Source organism: Diceros bicornis, chromosome 5, assembly GCF_020826845.1.
Source record: "Diceros bicornis minor isolate mBicDic1 chromosome 5, mDicBic1.mat.cur, whole genome shotgun sequence".
NCBI classification, from domain to species: Eukaryota; Metazoa; Chordata; class Mammalia; order Perissodactyla; family Rhinocerotidae; genus Diceros; species Diceros bicornis.
The window spans coordinates 97,669,052-97,687,688 of record NC_080744.1 but is presented as its reverse complement, the minus strand read 5'-3'; the positions used below and the strand labels follow the sequence as shown (position 1 = coordinate 97,687,688).

Here is an 18,637-nt window from a genome sequence, read left to right as displayed (position 1 = left end):
GGGTTTCTGTACTTAGGCGCTGGAAGGGCGAGAAGGCATGGAGGACCGCCCCCCGGCAATGTGGGGCTCACCCGTGTGGACAGAGGGGTCTCTTTGATCTGATGGCTCAGACATGGCTGGCTCTGAGACAGCAGACTCTGGTCTCTTTAATGTTAGGAACAAGAGGATTTGAGCATCATCCCTCCAAGTGGAATTGTTTTACGTCTGTCCAGAAAGTGATTTTTTCTGTCTTTGAAATGACCTATGATATAATTGGAAGATGTCAGAGCTCTAAAGTCCCTGTGTGCCAACTCCCACTCTGCACCTGGGGAGTCCCAGGCCACAGAAGGAGGTGCCGTGACAAGGGTCACCCGACAGTGAGAGCAGGACAGCTGCCTGCAGCCAGACTGCCTCCCGTGCCCTGTCACCTCCAACCTTGGTGCTTGTCACATTCCTTTACCACGCAAAGGTGCCAGCTCATGGCCTAAACATCCAGGTTCCCTTAAGAGGAGCCCCGTGACAATTCGGGGCTTCTCGGCAGCAGACAGAAAACTGCCTTTGGTTTTTAGACTTGAGAGCAGGGCCCTGGCTTCCCCTGAGAACCACGAGACAGTCCTGTCCCCACTCTCCCCTCCTTTCTACTGCAAAGGGCACAAAGCAGACACTCCTCTCCTGGGGGCCATGGGAAAGGCGCCATTCCCAGATGCTGCGATGGGTGACTCCAGCGATCGACTGAAGAGGCTAGAATGGGCCCCATTGTTCTCTGCAGATCAGACCTGGGCCAGGCAGGGTGCCCGTTAAGGGGACACCGCGGGCATTGATTCTGAGTATCATTTCCTCGCTCCCCTTCCTCCCCAGCACGCCTGTGTGCTCCATGTGAGACCCTCTCACCTGCCCCGACTCACGGAGCGCACACAAAGGGTTTCACCTGGAGCTGAAAGGTCAGGGATGGTCAGCTTTGTTCCTCAGCTAGTTCAGAGGGAGGAGCCTGTGTCGTGAGACAGATTCAGGCCCTTTTCTCAGTGTGGGAGAATGTCTGTTTGTTTCTGGGAACGACGGCATGGAAGCCAGAACTGGCCATTCCCCAAGCCCAGTCTGAGCAATCTGTGTGTGCCACATAGGACTTGAGGACAAAAATGTTTCCCCAAGTGGCCCTATATTCTGAAAGGGGAATCTGGCATCTTCTTTTCAAAGTTCCTTTCTTGAAGTTTATCTAGGCAGATTCCCATATTCACCTTCTGTATGAGTAAAAGAAAAAAAAATAAGTGGGTTTAATAAAATAGAAGTTGAATTCTCTCTCACATAAAAGTATATCCATAGTCAGGCCATTTCAGCTCTCTGCAGAGCAGGAACCTCAGTTCTTTCTCTCTGCTTGCTGTGCCGTCCTCAGTGCCTGGCCCCCACTATGTGGCCAAAGACAGCTGCTGAAGATCCGGCCGTGAGGTCCACTTCTAGCCAGCAGGAAGGAGGAGGAGGGGAGAAAGTCTTCCTGCCTGCCCTTAGGGACATTTCCTGGAATTCACACACTGTACTTCTGCTATATTGGCTAGAGCTTAATTCCAAGGCCACAACTAATGCAAGAGAGACTGGAGAAGGTAGCCTTTATTCTAGATGGCCATGTGCCCAGATAAAAATCAGGGGTTGTGTTACTGAGTAAGGAGAGACAATTTGATATTGGGGGGCAATCAGCTATCTCCACCCCACTTTCCTCTTGGATAGGTGGTATGAAGAGGGTTTGTAATACACAGGCATCCATATTTAGGATTTCAATATTATTATCAAGACTTGTTTTAGAAACTACACTGCTAAAGGTGGAGTAAAGTTTAGAAATCAGCCTGTCCACATTCTCATTTTTCATATTAGAAAACTGAGGCCCGAGGCAGTTAATCATATCAGCTGAGCTCACACAGCAAGTTGGTGGCCTCTAATTTCCAGCTCACGTTCAGTAGAAGTATGTTTTGTTTTTTCTGTTTCTTAAGAAAAAGCTTCATTCTGGAGGGGAGGGAACGTGAGCGCCAAGGATGAAATTCCATCCCTCACTGGGGTTCTGAGCTGCAGGCCACGAGTGATGACGGGGTTTACATGCCCCAATCTGCCCAGCCCTGAGTCATGGTGGCCGAGGACTCTGTGCTGGCCGGCGGGAGTGTGCCCATGCCGGCACTGCCTCTGTGTGTGCATGTGGCCCTGTCTGTGTCTGCGTCTGCCCCACACGCTGGCTCCAGCCTGCGGAGGCTGCAGGTCTGACTCGGCGTGCTTCCATTGCAGGACGCACTGTGCCAGGATGGGAGCTGCTGGTGGGCAGGACTTCTCCTTCGAGGTGATGCTGATGATCAGTGGGCTCATCCTGGCCCACGTTCCTGGGGCCACATCCACAGGTGAGCCACCGCAAACCAGTTGGACTTTCGCATCTCAGCGAGGAAGGCACAGCCCCTTGTTGAAGCAAGGCTGCTGGGAGGCCAGGAGAAGGAGCCACGGGGGCGGGCTCAGGGTGGCTGGGCTCTGACCTGTCCCTGCTAATTCCTTAATCCTGGGCACGTCTCATCCTGAGCTTCAGTTTTGTCATACACAAAGTGAAGGGGTTGGACTAGACTGAGGGGTTACAAACTCAGTGTCTACAGGAGGCAGGCAAGTGGCATGAACCGGTGGAGCTGGCCAGGTAAGGGTGGTCCCCTGAGGAGTTCAGACCCCTCTAAAGGGAACCCACTTTGCGGTTCTGGCCAATTGCTGCCGCGTGTGAAGGTGGGGTCCCTGTGGCAGGATCTCGTGAGTTTAAGAGAAGGCAGAAATCTAGATTTTCACGTAAAAGCTCCCTACCTGTTAAGTGTTGGTAATCAATCCAAATTTTCCAAACCACTTTGGGGGGCCAGAAAAAAACACACACCTGCGAGCCAGCTTGCCACCTCTGGGCCACCTGATCTCAATGTTCTGTTCCTGCTTTGCCATCCTAAGATCTGGCTACATTAGAGCACCTTGTCAGCTGTGATGTTCTGGACGGGATTTAGATCTATTTTTCTCAATATCGTCTGCTTTTGCTTTGAGTGATTTTGAATCGACATCCAGAAGCATGAGGAGTGTTTGCACGGGCTGCAGAAAACAGCAATCGAATAACCCAAACTAGAGGTAGAAGAAGGTGAGAGATGGCGGACAGTTTTTTAATTTTTACTAGAAGTTTAGTAATGTTACCATCACCATTGATTGCTCTTTTTTCAATGCTATTATTATTAATTGAGCTGGATACTTTTCTACAATAAGAATAAAGGACCTTCCATTGTATTATATTCTATTTTTTTCAACCCACTGATGGAAGGAAGTAATCTCTAATCATAACTAATGAAATTCCTTCAAAGTCATTCCTTGTAGAATCTTTCCTATCCTGAGGGGACGTAGCAAGAAATCAGTATTTTTGGGGCCGGCCCTGTCGCGTAGTGGTTAAGTGCGTGCGCTCCGCTGCTGGAGGCCCAGGTTCGGATCCCGGGTGCCCACCGACGCACCGCTTGTCAGGCCATGCTGTGGTGGTGTCCCATATAAAAGTGGAGGAAGACGGGCATGGATGTTAGCCCAGGGCCAGTCTTCCTCAGCAAAAAGAGGATTGGCATGGATGTTAGCTCAGGGCTAATCTTTCTCAAAAAAAAAAAAAAAAAAGAAATCTGTATTTTAACTTTCAATGCAACAATTGACGATGTTCCCTGAATTCGTTCATTTATCCTTCCACTATTTATTCAATTAAAAGACACCAAGAGGTCATGGACTCTGTGCCAGGAACTGGGTTTGGATTTCCCTTTAGTGTGATCCACCTCAGGGCCTTGGGAAGGTCTAATCAGGGACTTCCCTGGATATTTCCTCCCACTTCCTGGATATCTCTCTCTGTTTGGGTGTAAACCATTTGGAAAAGAGGCTGTGCCTCTGGTCCCCTCTGGGCTGTGCTTTCCTCTGATGTCAGAGAGTTGCAGGCACCAGCCCCTGCCATTCATGCTCCGAGTAGGTGGGGCTTGTGTTCATCCGCAATGTTGCTTCCTGTGGCCCCTCCCAGGAAGGGTGGTTGCCATGGTGATATTTCAGCAGAGACATTGACTGTTTCCAGCCACTAGCTCGTTCATACAAATAAAAACCCACTGAAACTGACCTTTACCAAGAGCAAAACATCCAGCCCCAACAAAGGAACCAATCTTGTAACTGCTGTGCTTTTGCTGGGGGAGTCGGAGCTGCTGGAGCTCGGGGCATTGTGCTCCTGATGACAGGAGAGGCTTAAGATCAGGCTGACCACCTCCAAATGCAGATGCAGAGACTAACGCAAGCGCGTGCACTTGGAGAGGAAAGGGACAGTCAGGATTGTCCTGGGAGATGTGGGCAGTGACACTCTAAGGCTTTGTCCTGGGGAGTTGGAATGATTCCTTCTCAGAATGCTCACGGCTCCGTGCCTGGACCACTGGGCTTGCCAGTTGGCCACGTGCATTCCCCACATGGCTGGGGAGTCACCTCCTGGAAAACGGAGGCTCCAGGTCCAGGACTAGGTGGAGGGCAGCCCAGGGCTCCTGATTGGCCTCTGCTGGAAGCCAACCAAGCACTTGACCCATCTGAAGACAAACCCAGGGTGGGACCTTGGCTCTCAGAAGCCGCTCAGCGGGTCGGAGGCTCCAGAGCCCTCATGACCATCATTGGCTGCTGACTGCTGAAGCAGAGAGCCCACCCCCCGGCCCAGCCTGGCACCTCGCTGGCAACCCTGCTCTCTTATGTGAAAATGGAAAGTCCTCTGATGAGCAAGCCCCACTTTTTTTCATTGCTTTGCCACTACTTGAGTCCCTCAGGGTTTATGACAGCTGGAAGAGCTGCTTCAGTAAAAGTCCAAAAAATGTGAAATTCTCTTCTTAATGAAAGAGATCCAGAGCCTGAATTAGGACTGATAGTGGGGCAAATGAGCATAAAGGACAGGTGTTGTGGGGCTGGGGGGTGGTGGAGGATGGGGAACAGGACTCAGCAAACTGCGCTGAATGCCTGCACTGTGCTCTGCAGAGAAGAGGAGGGCCGGGCACTGCTCTCAGATGGGCACAGATGCTGCTGTCGGGGGAAGAGAGAAAATCTCCCTCTGCCCTTTCCCTTAAGGTTCTTCTGGCTGGCCAAAAAATCAACAAGACAGGTTAGCAGGAGAAAATAGTACCAAGTTTAATAACATGTATACATGGGAGAAAGCAGGGACACTGCGTTTCTCAACACAATAGCAGAAATTCTCATCTTAAATATCATTTTCAGCCAATGACAAAGGAGGATTTTGGGGGTAGGGGGAGTCAGTTACAGGAGATTACCACTAAAGCACAGTAAACAAGAGTAAGGTTTATTATGTAGCTCAAGGCCTCACCTTCCACATTGATAAGTCACTAGAAATGAGCTCATCCCCCTCTCTTCTCCAAACAGAGAGGGAGATACCTTTACAAATGGAGATTTCCCTTATAAATGTAAATGATTGTCTGGCAACTCTTCGCAGGGTCATCCAGAGAATGTGACCAGAGAGACAGAACTTCTGATAAGAGGGGCTTGTTGGTGCCTTTCCTTTTGTAACATTTACCCTACGTTATCTTTACAGCCATCATGATAGATCTGTTCCAGGAAGGAGCCACCATGTCAAATTCTTTAGGCAGTTAGTGGGGGAGGTCAAATGTCCCTAGAGAAAACAACCAAGGCAAAGAGATAGATTTCAGGGTGGCCAAATCTTGATCTCCCACACTGCAATACGGGCTCGGGGGCTGATACCTGGCGCTGAGTATAGATAAAGGAGCAGCTCCCTTCCAGTTCTCTTGAGATACATAAATATGGGACAGACACTCTGCCCCAGAGAGAGCCGAATAAAAATCAAGTAACATTTACAACTGACATGCTAGCCATTGTACTGAAGCCAGAATCCCTTCTGGGGTCCCCATTCCTGTTGTGGATGTTGTTCACGGCACCCACTCTGCTCAGGAGACATGACCTCCCTTAGGCACCCTCCCTGAGGGCCTGAGCTGGGGCGCTTGCATCCATTCCTTCCAGCAGCTCCCCAGGGTCCTCACTCCCCGAAAGCTTTTCCCTGCCGTGGGTTCACTGCGAGCACCTTCCCACCTCTCTGTCCTCACCCCAGGGTACTTTAACATCTTCTGTTTCATACTTCACGACTTTCTAGGGGTGGAAAAAAGGAAGGCATTGGGGCTTGTTCTTTGAGGCAAGTCATCCTCGTTTTGTTTTGCCCGTTGCCTTGTCCCACCTCTTTCCCTCTGGATTTTTCCTTGCTATGCAGGGAAATCCTTCCAGTTTCTGACAGCCCTCCACCCTCCTCCATCCGTGGTGCACTGCTGGATTGGAGCCCGTGAGCCAGAGGAGGAGGAGGCGGCTCCTCCTGGTGCTTCCCCTGGGGCCGGGAGAAGAGCCTCTGCAGCACCCAGCACAGGGCTTTCAGTTCAACTAGCCGTTCAGACTCATGCGGCTGCCGGGGGCCACACTTGGCGCCAGACTCACGTTGGAGGATCTAGGACAGAAACACAGCCAGCCCTCAGAGTGGCATGAGCTTTCTCTTCCACAAGAGTAGTCCTGGCAGCATGCCGCACAGCCTTCCAGAGCTGTCCTCTTTGGTTCCCCAGGTGACAGCTCCTCAGGTGAGAGGAGACAGCATTGTCGCTGGACAGGTGTGGGAACCACCTTGGCCTAGAAGCCTCACGCCCTACCAGAGGCAGTGCTTCTTATAGCAACTCCACAGATGTAGCTTTCAGAGTTCCTGACTGGGACGTGCCGAGTTACGAGCACCCTCAGGGAACCCTCAGCGAGACAGCCCCACCAGGGATAGATATAAATTAGGTGTAGTTCCTCCCAGTTTAGATGCCATTTACTAATTGGGGGTCACTTTTGAAAATATAAGCAATGTTGCTTGGTAACATAGTTTATATAATACTATCTTTCTCAGGTTTCCCGGGGAACAGAGCTAGAAAATTAACTAAAAGTCAAATTCTCATGCAGAGGGGGAATGGGCTTTGTTAACTCTTCAAATAACTGCTTCCCAAAGGAAAGAATGTCTTGGGATACAAGCCATCTAGGTATACCATGGCCTGACTTTAGGTCTTGGAATGTCTTGAGGAGCCATCTGGTCTACCCTTCATTTTATAAATGGAAAAACCGAGCCCAGAAGAGGGAAGTGACTTGTTCACAGATACATGATGAATTAATGAAAGACAAGGACTGGACCCCGGGCTCCTGGCTTCTGTATTCCGGGGGTCCACTTGCTTTCTAAGGCCTTGCTTTTAGCTCTAGTAGAGAGGAGGCAGGAGCCATGAAGATGCATGAGAGCCCCTCTTGTGGTCTGTGGCAATCCTTGCTTGGTGAGGTTGGTCGATAGGAGTGGTGACATCTGTCTGTCCTTGGCAGTGGCAACCGAGTGTCCTGACCAGAGCCCTGAGCTGCAGCCCTGGAACCCTGGCCATGACAAGGACCACTATGTGTACATCGGTCAGAGCAGAACACTGCTGCTCACCTCTTCCGCCACGGTCCACTCCATCCACATCTCAGAGGGAGGTAAGCCAGTTTCTCCCCCTGGTCTCTCCCCACTGCATGGCCTCAGATCCTAGAAGATGAGATGCAGGTTGCCATAACTTCAGAGGGACAGAACAAATGTCACACACTTTGGGTTCGTGTCAGAGCATCTGGTTGTTTGAGAAACCGTCAGCTCTGAGCACTTAGGAATGGCTTGTCAGAGGTCCGATCTTAGTGAAAGAAGCATTTATAGAGGAAAATCCTATTGGTGCTCTGAGCAGTCCTGTTATCTTACCTTCAAATGCTTGCTCATTGAATGCGTTGCATGCACTGATGGCAGTAAGTAAACCAGGCAGGCATTATTTAAGCATTGCAAGGCAGAGAGAAGAGAAAAGTAACCACTTGTAAACACAGCAAGCATAGAAATGTTTGAAAGATGTGCCTCCTTGCCGGCCTGCCTGAGATGGAGGCTCAGGAGGTCAGCCCTTGGCTTTGCTAAAACCTCACCACTAACACTCGTGTTCTGAAACCTCACCCCATCCTCACCTCTTCAGGAAAGCTAGTCATTAAAGATCATGATGAGACAATCGTTTTGCGCACCCGGCACATCTTGATTGACAACGGAGGAGAGCTGCATGCTGGGAGTGCCCTCTGCCCTTTCCAGGGCAATTTCAGCATCGTTTTGTATGGAAGGTGGGTAGACAGCTTCCATGGGTCAAATGTTACTCTTGGATCTGACAGGAAGGAGGCTTTCCAAAGGAGAGAGGGAGGCAAGATGGCGAGGTTTTAGTGCAATACAGGAATTATTATTATGTACTGCCAGATCGTAATCATGAACAAGACAGACATTGGTGATTTGAGTGAGCTAGAGAAGTACACGAGGCATTTTTATCCTGACCTGGGTCTGTACTTAAGTTACAGAAGTCCCTGCCAAGCTTTCAGCCACCTTCCAATCATGTCATGGCTCAGGGAATCTCTGCAAATGTGTACTTAACATTACAATGGACAAGATAAAGAACCATTCCATGCAGTATTTGCCTCTGGCTCTGCTCCCTCTTCAAGTAATTGAGAGTTCTAAGAAGTGGTCGCCAAGAGTATGCAAGGGTATGCAGCACGTGTTCAGGTGATTCCACATCTGATATAGACCAAAATACAGAGCAGTTAGAACCGAAAAGAAGTGCCAATACGTAAACTATGATCAATATTTCCGTGTGGCCTTTGGATTCGTTTGGTGTGGCTTAGGAAGACCTGGGCGCTAATGCTGTTTCTCCTGGCCTTGTGCGATCACCGAGGTGACTGGCTCTATGCCAGCCACAGTGGGAGTCAGGAGTAGTGCAGGCCCCTCTGGGCTCAGCGTCCAGCAAAGAGAAGTGTCGGCCGACTTTGGGGAGCTGTTTTCTCTCGTAGGGCTGACGAAGGTGTTCAGCCGGACCCTTACTATGGCCTGAAGTACATTGGAGTCGGCAAAGGAGGCACCCTTGAGCTGCATGGACGGAAAAAGCTCTCCTGGACGTTTCTGAACAAGACTCTTCACCCAGGTGGCATGGAGGAGGGAGGCTATTTTTTTGAAAGGAGCTGGGGTCACCGTGGAGTCATTGTTCATGTCATCGACCCCAAATCAGGGACAGTCATCCATTCTGACCGGTAAGGTTTGCCTTCGCATAAACACATACTCATTCATTCATTCAGCATACACTTCCTGAGCCTGGGCCCTAGCCACACGCGGCTCTAGGTGCTGGGAGGGCAGCAGTGAAAGACCCAGACAGGAGTCCCTGACCTCAGGAGTTCCATGCCTCCTTCCTGAGGCATCTGCCGTGTGAAGCTGATTCAACAGAAACAAGCATGTACACACAACAGAGTTTCAGACTGTGATAATTGGTTATTAGGGGAAAAAAGACCTAGTGACATGGTAGAGAGTAACTAGGAAGATCGCTTTGCTTCAAGTGGTCAGGGGAGGGCAAGGAAGCCACGCCTAAGCTGAGAGTTCTAAGCTGCAGGGTGAGGATGGGTCAGGGGAAGAGTGTTCAGGACAGAGAGCAGCAGGTGCAAAGGGCCAGGGGTGAGAAAGAGTGTGATGTCCTCCAAGCACAGGAGGGCCAGCAGAGAGATTGAGCACGGAGAGCAATGGGAACGTGCACGATCGTGTTGGAGTTTTAGGCAGGGGCAGGGGAAGGACCTTGAAGGCCACGGGAAGGAGGTGGGTTTTGTTCTAAGTGGGATGGGAAGCCACTGAAGGTCTTTAGGAAGGGTGTGATCTGATTTAAAAGAACATTCTGGCCGCTGTGTAGAGAACGAATTGGTTGTGGAGGCCAAAATAGAGATGGCGAAGGTGGTGAGGAGGCCTCTGTGGTGGTCTAGGCCAGAGATGTTGCTGGCGAGGACTCAAGTAGAAGCCGTGGCAATAGAAGTGGGTGAACTTGAGAGCTTTTTAGGTGGCAGAGAACGCAGGTGTCTTGCTCGCTCCTCTCTACCGCCTTCCCTGGCTCTGATGTAAGCTGGCAGATTCTGCAGAGGCAGGACCTGCCCTACAAGCTCCCGGGGGCTCTTGTCCTGGCCCTACAGAGGCTTTCCCAAGCCACTTGGAGGGAAAGATCCACCAGAAAGGACGCAGTGGGGGTAGACAAGCGGAGAGAGCTATCCTGGTGCTGCGGGAGGAGGGAGACGCGGAACTCTCGAGAACAGGGTGTGAACTGTTGTGTCCACAGGAAGTACAGCGGGGAACCGGATGCCCCAACAGGGGCAGGTTGGGCAGGAGCAGGCTGGATAGCCAACCTTGCCCTCTGGTGAATATTAGTAACAATAACACAATCACTGGACTTTGTGCAGCACACTGTGTTACCCGCTTTATTTGCCATATGTAACTGAATCTTCATAAACCCCCTGAGAGGTGGGTTCTGTTATTATCCGCATTATACAGATGAAAACACTGAGGTTCAGCAGGGCTAAATTTGCTCAGAATCACACGGCTGGTAACTGTTGGAGCTGGGATTCAAATCCAGATCTGCCCAGACCCTTGACCACTCTCTGCCTCCACAGTACCCTGGTGGCAGTCCTCACCCCACAGGTGACAGATGAGGCCAGGGTGAGCATGGCTGACACAAAGTATGTCAGAGAGCCCCCACCTTCTCACGGGAGAGAACAGTCTCCTCAGTCATGTGCTGCTTCTTAAATCAGTGCAGTATGGTTACTGCAGCAAGCCAACCTTGAGTTGAATTCATTCTTGAACTGGATAATGAGAAGTTATCCTTACAGCTGATGTGGAGGTTCCAGAGACAGAATGCCTGCTCCTTCCAAGTCTCCTTTGCTCAAAATGCGTGTCAGTGGCCTCAAGAATCTGATAGCTAAATGTGCATGAGTAAAGATATTAATAAACACTAAACATACACACACACGTAAATGCAGGCTATGTCACCTGGGAAGGTTTCCTAGAGGAGTAAGAACTCAGGTCAGCTCTTGGAAGGTAGCAGGCACCTGATTAGGTGGAGAAAACGTGGAGTTGCATCAGTGAAGACAGGAGTGGGCATGTGGTGTGGTCACAGGGCCCTGGACGTGCTCGGCTTGCCGCAGGTGATTCTTGGGGAGGGGCGGGGAGAGTAAGGGGCTTGGGCGGGTGGGACCAGGTTATGCCAACAGTTGAAAACAGGTTTGAGGACTCAGGAGCACCTGTCCAGTGACCACCGTGCCTCCAGTGTTTTCCTTTTCCCAAATCTTGGCTATTCATGCTGGTTTATTTTTTTAGATTTGTTTTAGAACTATTTTGCTTGTTAAGTCCCAAGGCAAATTCTTTTGGAATTTCCATTGTAATTGCACAAAATCTTTATACTTAACATGGGGCAGAGTTGGGATCATTACAAAATTGTGTCTTTCCTTTGTAAATTCTTGTCACCAGTGGTATAGATTTTTTGAGATCTATATTTCATGGATGTTTTATGTGTATGAGGATCTGTGTCAAGTTTGAGATGACCGATTTTTGCTGTAATAAAAGCGTCTTTCTTTAAAAGTCACAGCCCTTGGGATCTTTGGATGACATGGCAATATAGACATGTGCTTAGATCTCTCTTTTTTGGCTGCTTCTAGGACTATTAAAGTCCCCTCTCTCGGCCCTTGTTAGGTTTGACACCTATAGATCCAAGAAGGAGAGTGAACGTCTGGTCCAGTATTTGAATGCAGTACCCGACGGCAGGATCCTTTCTGTTGCGGTGAATGATGAAGGATCTCGAAACTTGGATGACGTGGCCAGGAAGGCGATGACCAGACTAGGCAGCAAGCACTTCTTACACCTTGGATTCAGGTATTGCCCATCACTTCCACCTCCCAAGGCTCCAGAACACTGGAGCAACATCCCAGGCAGAGTTGACCTTTGCCTCCTCCTTTCCCCGTGGCCACTCCACCCTCGGTGGTGACTTAGGGAGATGCAGGCACATTATGCATCTGCATCGGACATATTGGGGCTTGTTCTTAAAGGGAGTCTGGTTTTTCTTACAAGCATATTCCGCTCTTAAAACACAAAAAGTCTCATTAATATGAACTCATTCAGGCAATCACCTAGAAAATATTCATTGAGCATTTGCTGTGTGTAAGGCCACACCTCAGATGTACAGCAGATGCTCATGGCAAAGGGGCTGTGTTGTGCCTCAGGGATAGGCAGACATTTGTTTAGAGATCATGCAAAGTGTCTCTGCCCAGCCAAGCACCCAGGGAGAAGGACCTTTGACGTGCTCCAGCGTGTGTTTTCCTTGCCTCAGATTACGTCACGCCTGACTTTGGTATGCACACACATTGGCATGAAGAGAAAACCGGTTACCCCGTTTACCCCAAAGTAACCACACCTTTTTATCATGTTGAATCAGATCTCACCTCAGTGGAAAGTTGAGGTTGTCTGTCCCGTGGCTGTTGGGAGATAATGATGCCCCTCCCTTCAGCTCCACAGATCGTGGGCAAGATCATGGGCAGGATCGTGGGCAGGGCAGAGGCTTTTCTGGGCTGCAAGCAAAGCGATTTTATTGGCTGGGCAGAGATCCCCTGGGCACGGAGTGGCGCTCCAGGTTGCATTCTCCAACAGCCCCGGGGCTGCTCCTTCTGGAAGGGTCTGGGCAGGAAACTCAAGCAGCCAAAGATGACAACCACACCTTGGTGTCGCAAAGCTCCTTTGTTAGCAAAAACGGACAGCACTTCCATTTCATTGTTTTGTAAGCCAAAAGGCCAGTTAATTTTTTTTTTTTAAGATTTTATTTATTTATTTTTCCCCCCAAAGCCCCAGTAGATAGTTGTATGTCATAGCTGCACATCCTTCTAGTTGCTGTATGCGGGACGCGGCCTCAGCATGGCCGGAGAAACGGTGCATCGATGCGCGCCCGGGATCCGAACCCGGGCCACCAGCAGCGCAGCACGCACACTTAACCGCTGAGCCATGGGGCCGGCCCAAAAAAGGCCAGTTTATTAATTTACAATGAGAGACAGAACCACAAAGGGACTGGCTACTTAGGGCCTCAGCAGAAGAAGGTCTAAGATGTGGCACCTGATTTAGCCTGAATTTGAGTCTGGGCTGCACCTCCTGTTAGGTGTGGCCGCAGGCGAGTGACTCATCCTCTCTCTGCGTCGTTCCTGTATCTGTAACATGGGAATCTGTCAGGAGCCATCTCAAAGGGCTTTTGGGAAGGTAAATGTGATAATGTGAGCAAAATATTTGCCGTTGGGTCTGGCACAGAATAAGGACCCAGTAAATGTTAGCAGTTTTTCACTTCTTATAAACAAGAGCCATGGGAAGGATGCGTACAGTGTTTTGTCTTGGCCATTCCCATGGGTAAAGGAAATAGGTAGGCAGGAATTACATTTTTAGCCCTCATTTGTATAGACACACTTTGAATGATAAACTCAAAGCATCTAAAATCAGTAGAAGAACTGAGACTTGAACCCATCGTTTGTTCATTCATAGAAGAGGTGGTTGTTGAGCAGATACTGGTGTAAGTCGTAGGCTAGACTAGATGTACAGAGCTCTCAAGGGAGAGCAGACATTGAATGAGAATGATGATGGGACGTGAGAGAGCAAGAGAGTGGGCAAAAGGCAGAAGGGGGGCTTTCGTGCAGACCTACAGTGAAGATGAGGGCAAGGAGATTCTCCACAAGAGACTAGCATGTGCAGAGGCCCAGGGGTGAATGTGTGGCTCTCCTGAAGACGTGGGGGAAGTACAGGTAGCAGGAGGGCTTGCAAGAGCGGGAGGGGAGAAGGATGAGGCTGAGGAGGCGGGCACAGGAGGGCCTTTTGCTTTGTGCCAAGAAGCTTGGTTTATCCAAAGGGAAATGGGGGGCCATTGAAGGACTTGACACAAGAGTGACACAGTCAAATCTCCAACCTCAATAAAGACTTATTTTCCAAGATAAGAGATCAAAACAAAAATAATAAAAGCTATTGAGGACCAAAATCTATTGATATCTCATAGTGAGAGAGAGGCTATATTAGGCATTAGGGGGAAGACAAAAATGGGTGAGAAAACCTCCCTGCCATATAGCAGTGCACGCGTCAGTAGAGGAAAGATGGATACACAACTTTTCAAACTGTTCCCCTTTGTTTTTCTCCTTCACTCCCATGAAGAAGTAGTGTCTCTTTCCATCCCAAGACCCAGTGCAGATCGCTGGGTAATCAGTCACATCAGCCACTGATATCTTCCTCCAGCTTTACTCTGGGGAGCTGGGCTTGAGGGAAACAACCTTTCTCTCTTGGACCCTGTTCCTTGTTTTCCTAAAGGAATGAGAGCACTTGCTTCAGGACCTAATTGAGCCTGGCTTGTGGTACGAAGGTCTGTGGGCTTGTTTGTTAATTTGTGATTCGTACCCCGTCTCCTGCCAGAATGGAGCTGAAGAAGCTCACAATCCACAAACATCCGGCGGCCAGGTGGTTTGAAGGCCAGGGCTGCAAAGAAAGGCCGTGCAGAAGGGGAGCCCAGCCCGTGAACAGCCGGGAGGGCCGCTCATTCTCGGGACGCCGTTTCAGCTCTGCCTCCAGAACAAGCTCAAGCGTGTGAAGAACTTCACTTTCTGGTGTTGTTTTTTTCAGACACCCGTGGAGTTTTGTAACCGTGAAAGGAAATCCCTCGTCTTCCGTTGAAGACCATATTGAATATCACGGTAATAAACAGCTGGCGAGAGGCCTATTTCCCTCAGTGTCTCTCTGAGCAAGAGGCTCAGGGTCTTTCCAAACCACCCACTTCCCTCAGGACTCGGTGGTCGTCTCCCCACACCCAGTTGAGTGACCAGCCGCTTAATTGGCCATGTCACGTGAAAGTGCCAAAAGTCAACACTGATTTAAAGTCAATCAGTAAGGTGATATTTACATTTTCAAAGAAATTGGCATTGACAATCCAAAACACGTGACACAGGAAAGATGAGAACTGGGACAGAGCCAGCAGGGGTGATATTTGAGCTAAAAAGACACCTTGGATGGTCTTTACCACATAGTGGCGGCTTCCTCTGCCCAGAGGAGGTTGAGGAAGGCGCTGCCCATTCAAATCCAGTCTCATCTCATCCAAGAAGGGACAATAATCTGCTTCCCAAATGGAAAGATTGACTTGAAACTTTTTTTTTAATAAATGGCTCAAGATGAGTCTGTGTAGAGGGCTTTCTCTGCCTTAGAGTCACATCCTTCTGGATGTGGGAGTCTGTCGTGTTGCTAATGCGTCTGGTCTCTCCTATAGGACACCGCGGCTCTGCAGCTGCCCGCGTATTCAAACTGTTCCGGTCAGAGCATGGCGAGCTTTTCAATGTTTCTTCATCTAGCGAGTGGGTTCAAGGTGAGGAACTTGGGACAACCTGGTAAAACCTACCTACCAGTGAGATAAAAGTCCAGGACTTACTATCTTTGTAGAACAAGGATTTTTCTTTTGTGCCAATAAGACCACTTAACTGTTGCAGAGTCAGCTGAATTTGCAACTGGAAGCTGCCTTGAATTCATCAAGCCACAGTGGGCAATAGTCCAGAGGGATGTTTTCCCCCACAGAATACCTCTCTGTGCCAGGCAAAGGCCCTGAATGGGAAATGCAGACAGGAACAGGACCCCGCCTTCAAGTAGCCCCAACGTGGGGATTGGGGTGCACAAGGCAGCCGTCCTTGGATAAGGGGTTTGTGGATGGATTTCATCTCTCTTCTTTTTGCAATAATGAAGAGTATCTATTGCTTTTATAAAGTTAAGAGTCAATACGAGGAGTTTTGAATTAAAAGATGAGAGAGTTGGCCGATTATTTACGAGCCTCCGGTGCCCCAGGCCGGTGCAGCTTGGACAGATGGTGCTCAAGTCCTGCTGTGCCGAGGGTGCTTGGGACTACACTGAGCATGGCTGGCCCTCCCGGGCCTTTCCTGTCTGACCCTGCTCTTTGCTCTCTGCCTAGACGTGGAGTGGACAGAGTGGTTCAAACATGATAAAGTGCCGCAGACTAAAGGTGGGGAGAAAATTTCAGACGTCCGGGCTGCTCACCCAGGAAAAATCTGCAACCGCCCCATTGATATACAGGTACCGAACTCAAAACAATCAGTGGTTATAAAGGCTTTATTTTGAAGAAGACTCTGCACATCACAAACTTGCTGGCCAGTTGAGTGGTGTGATTCTCATGGCCCTCCTGTGACACGGGTAAGCCAGAGAATAACATTCCTATTTTAGAGACGGAAATGCAAGCTTGTTATCAGTTCCAGGCCTCCCGGTTAGTGAGTTCCAGAGTGAGGACTCAAATTCTTTCCTGGACCCACCTTCCAAGTTCCCTGCCTTCTCTTTAACCTGCTCCTGCAGCCATGGCTGAGAGTGCCCAGCGCAGGGATGGGTCGGCCTCATCTCACTTCTCAGTTGATTTCCTTTGGGACCCTAAGTACACAGGATCCAGCTGGGATTTGGGGTGCAGGCTGAGCCCAGCCCAGGTGGAGAACACACCCTACAGCCTTGTTCTCTGCAGAGCTAAATGAAAGCCAATATTCATAGAATAACAGTGTTTGCTCAGGATCTGCACTTGGAGTTACCCTATCCAGAGGGGACCTCAGACTTCTCATCATGGAAGTATTGAGTACATACACAGCCCTCACAATTCAACAGCTCAGCTGGTGAGCTACTGGGCACAATGGATGACAGGTAAGGCATAGGCAAAGAAAATGGAGTTTATTTCCTTATGGCCGGTCTTGTTCCAAAACGAGAGTTGAGGCCACCTAAATGCTTGATGTAGAATTAGAAATCATTTTTGAAAGCCCATCCTTGCTCATTTTATCCTCTTTCAGCCAATAAAAGTGGTGATCAGCATCTGTGCCACCCCGTCTCTCAGATTCTCCACCCACAGGCGGCAGGTCACCTGACTGTGCTCACACCCCACTGCACCATGCTGGGCAGTTTCTGCCCTCTGCCTGGCATTGTACAGGGACCAGGGGGCAAGTGGCCACTTTTCCAAGGGAGGACGCTCTGTTCTGCAGTTAGCAAAGGCCAAGGAAACCTTTCTCGTTACTTGGCTAGGGCTCTCCCTTCACGCGGCTCCAATGTTAATTGAAAAGAATTTACCCAGATTAAGTTGCAAGTTGTAGGCTCTTCTCGGGTCTGACAGAACAAAAAACACTGACTCGCGCAAAGCACATAGGTCCTGGATTTAATTTTAATTTTCTCTTGCAACCTGAACATTCCAGCTTTAATTCTGAAATAGCCATAATCTTATTCCTCCAGTTTCCTTGGCTAGAGGAAGCCCCTTCCTTTACAGTTCTCTCTTCCCAAGTACTCTTGGAAATCCTCACAGAGTGCTGACACAGTCTGCAGATCCCTCGTGTTTGCCCTGCCAGCCGTCTGGCTCCAGACCACTGCTATTTGGAAGACCACTTCTCCACGCCAAGGAAACAGCCTTCCTGAGGCATTCCCCTCATCCAGTGACTTTGCTCCCAGCACAGACACAGGCTCTTCCCTGAGTATGTCGAAGCATGGCTAATCCCAGGCTAAAACATTAAATAACACGTTACCGAAGGCTCGAAGACAGCAGAGGAGACTGGTTTATGTATGTTTGCCCCCACCTCATACTCTCTAACCACCAGTCTGCTGCCATAGTGCAGGGTCCAGTTTCCTTCCAACAAAAGGAGGATCCTTGACAGTGAATTCCCTGAGTTTAAGTTATTTGAGGTCTGGAGAAGAATAAAAGACCCGACAACAGTTTTCCCCGCTTACCCTGAGGCTTGGAACAGCCTTCCTACAAAATCGCATTCTTTGACAATATTTTGCTGAGCATTGTAGCCCCTTATTAGTTCAAAACTCTCAATTCCAGAATAGGATCTTGGCTTTTTCTTGGCAAAACAAAGGCCCGTTGAAGCAGTCATTTAAAAATATGCCATGTGCCTCCAAAAGTGAATTCAGACCTCTGTCTCTAGAGACCAGGAGAAAGTGCTGCTGTCCTAGAGATGTGAAGTTTGCCCGTGCTTCTCACCATCAACCTTCAGTCAGTCATGGTGCCCAGAGTGAGCTAGAGCATTGTTTTGAACTCATAAAAGACAACAGTGGGGGTGCATAATACACTCCTGCTTTTTCCAAAGTTAGGGAAGCGGAGCCAGCCTGGTTCTATGTCTGCAACAGATGAGAGAAGCAGAATTTCATCCTTGTTATGAGTGTCAGACACATCAGCCAGGAGCTAAATGCCCTAGTTAATTAACCCACAGGAGAGACTGAAACAGAATTGAACTTCCCACATGTCCATTTTTGGCACTATTGGAAATCACAGATTACTGTGGTCACTTGGCGTGTCTGACCACTGCATGGGCCGAATGCTCCTCTTCAGGGCTGTGGCTGCCCCCCGAGCCTGTGTCTTACACATAGAGGGCCCCAGACGCCTGCTCTGCCTAGACATAGTCAGATCCTCCGGAGGGGAAGGTGTGTCAAGGACATCTGTGACCTAGGCAGGATTGGAGGAGGAGGGCTGGAAAGAAAGAGGAAGGAGCAAGACTGGCATAGCCGACCTCAACTCAAGGAAACCTCTTTCAAGATCTGATATTTTGTGATTCTGCAAAATCAAAACCCAACCCCCACCCCCACCCCGCCCAGTTTCCATGTCTTTGTCCTCCTTGCAATTCTCCTTGGCTGAAATCCCCTTTCCTCCCACCTTCTCACTTAAAACCCACCCACCTTTTGAGGCCAGTGGGACCTCCTGGACTCATATCTCCTTGGGGATGA

General features: G+C 49.6%; 1 protein-coding gene across 8 annotated transcripts in view; it reads left to right on the top strand.

Moving 5' to 3' along the window:
• CEMIP (cell migration inducing hyaluronidase 1) overlaps window positions 1-18,637 on the top strand; it is a 159,619-nt gene that overhangs the window by 85,087 nt on the left and 55,895 nt on the right. For 6 of the 8 annotated variants that reach the window (XM_058542598.1, XM_058542592.1, XM_058542591.1 and 3 more), the window contains 8 exons: window positions 2,245-2,354; window positions 7,363-7,509; window positions 8,022-8,160; window positions 8,875-9,111; window positions 11,579-11,758; window positions 14,522-14,592; window positions 15,159-15,254; window positions 15,849-15,970. In XM_058542598.1, coding sequence (XP_058398581.1) covers window positions 2,261-2,354; window positions 7,363-7,509; window positions 8,022-8,160; window positions 8,875-9,111; window positions 11,579-11,758; window positions 14,522-14,592; window positions 15,159-15,254; window positions 15,849-15,970 — 1,086 coding nt within the window. In that variant the 5' untranslated portion in view covers window positions 2,245-2,260. Of the gene's footprint in view, window positions 1-837; window positions 921-951; window positions 1,931-2,244; window positions 2,355-7,362; window positions 7,510-8,021; window positions 8,161-8,874; window positions 9,112-11,578; window positions 11,759-14,521; window positions 14,593-15,158; window positions 15,255-15,848; window positions 15,971-18,637 lie in introns of those variants that run through there. The other 2 variants (XM_058542597.1, XM_058542594.1) reach the window with 2 other exon arrangements.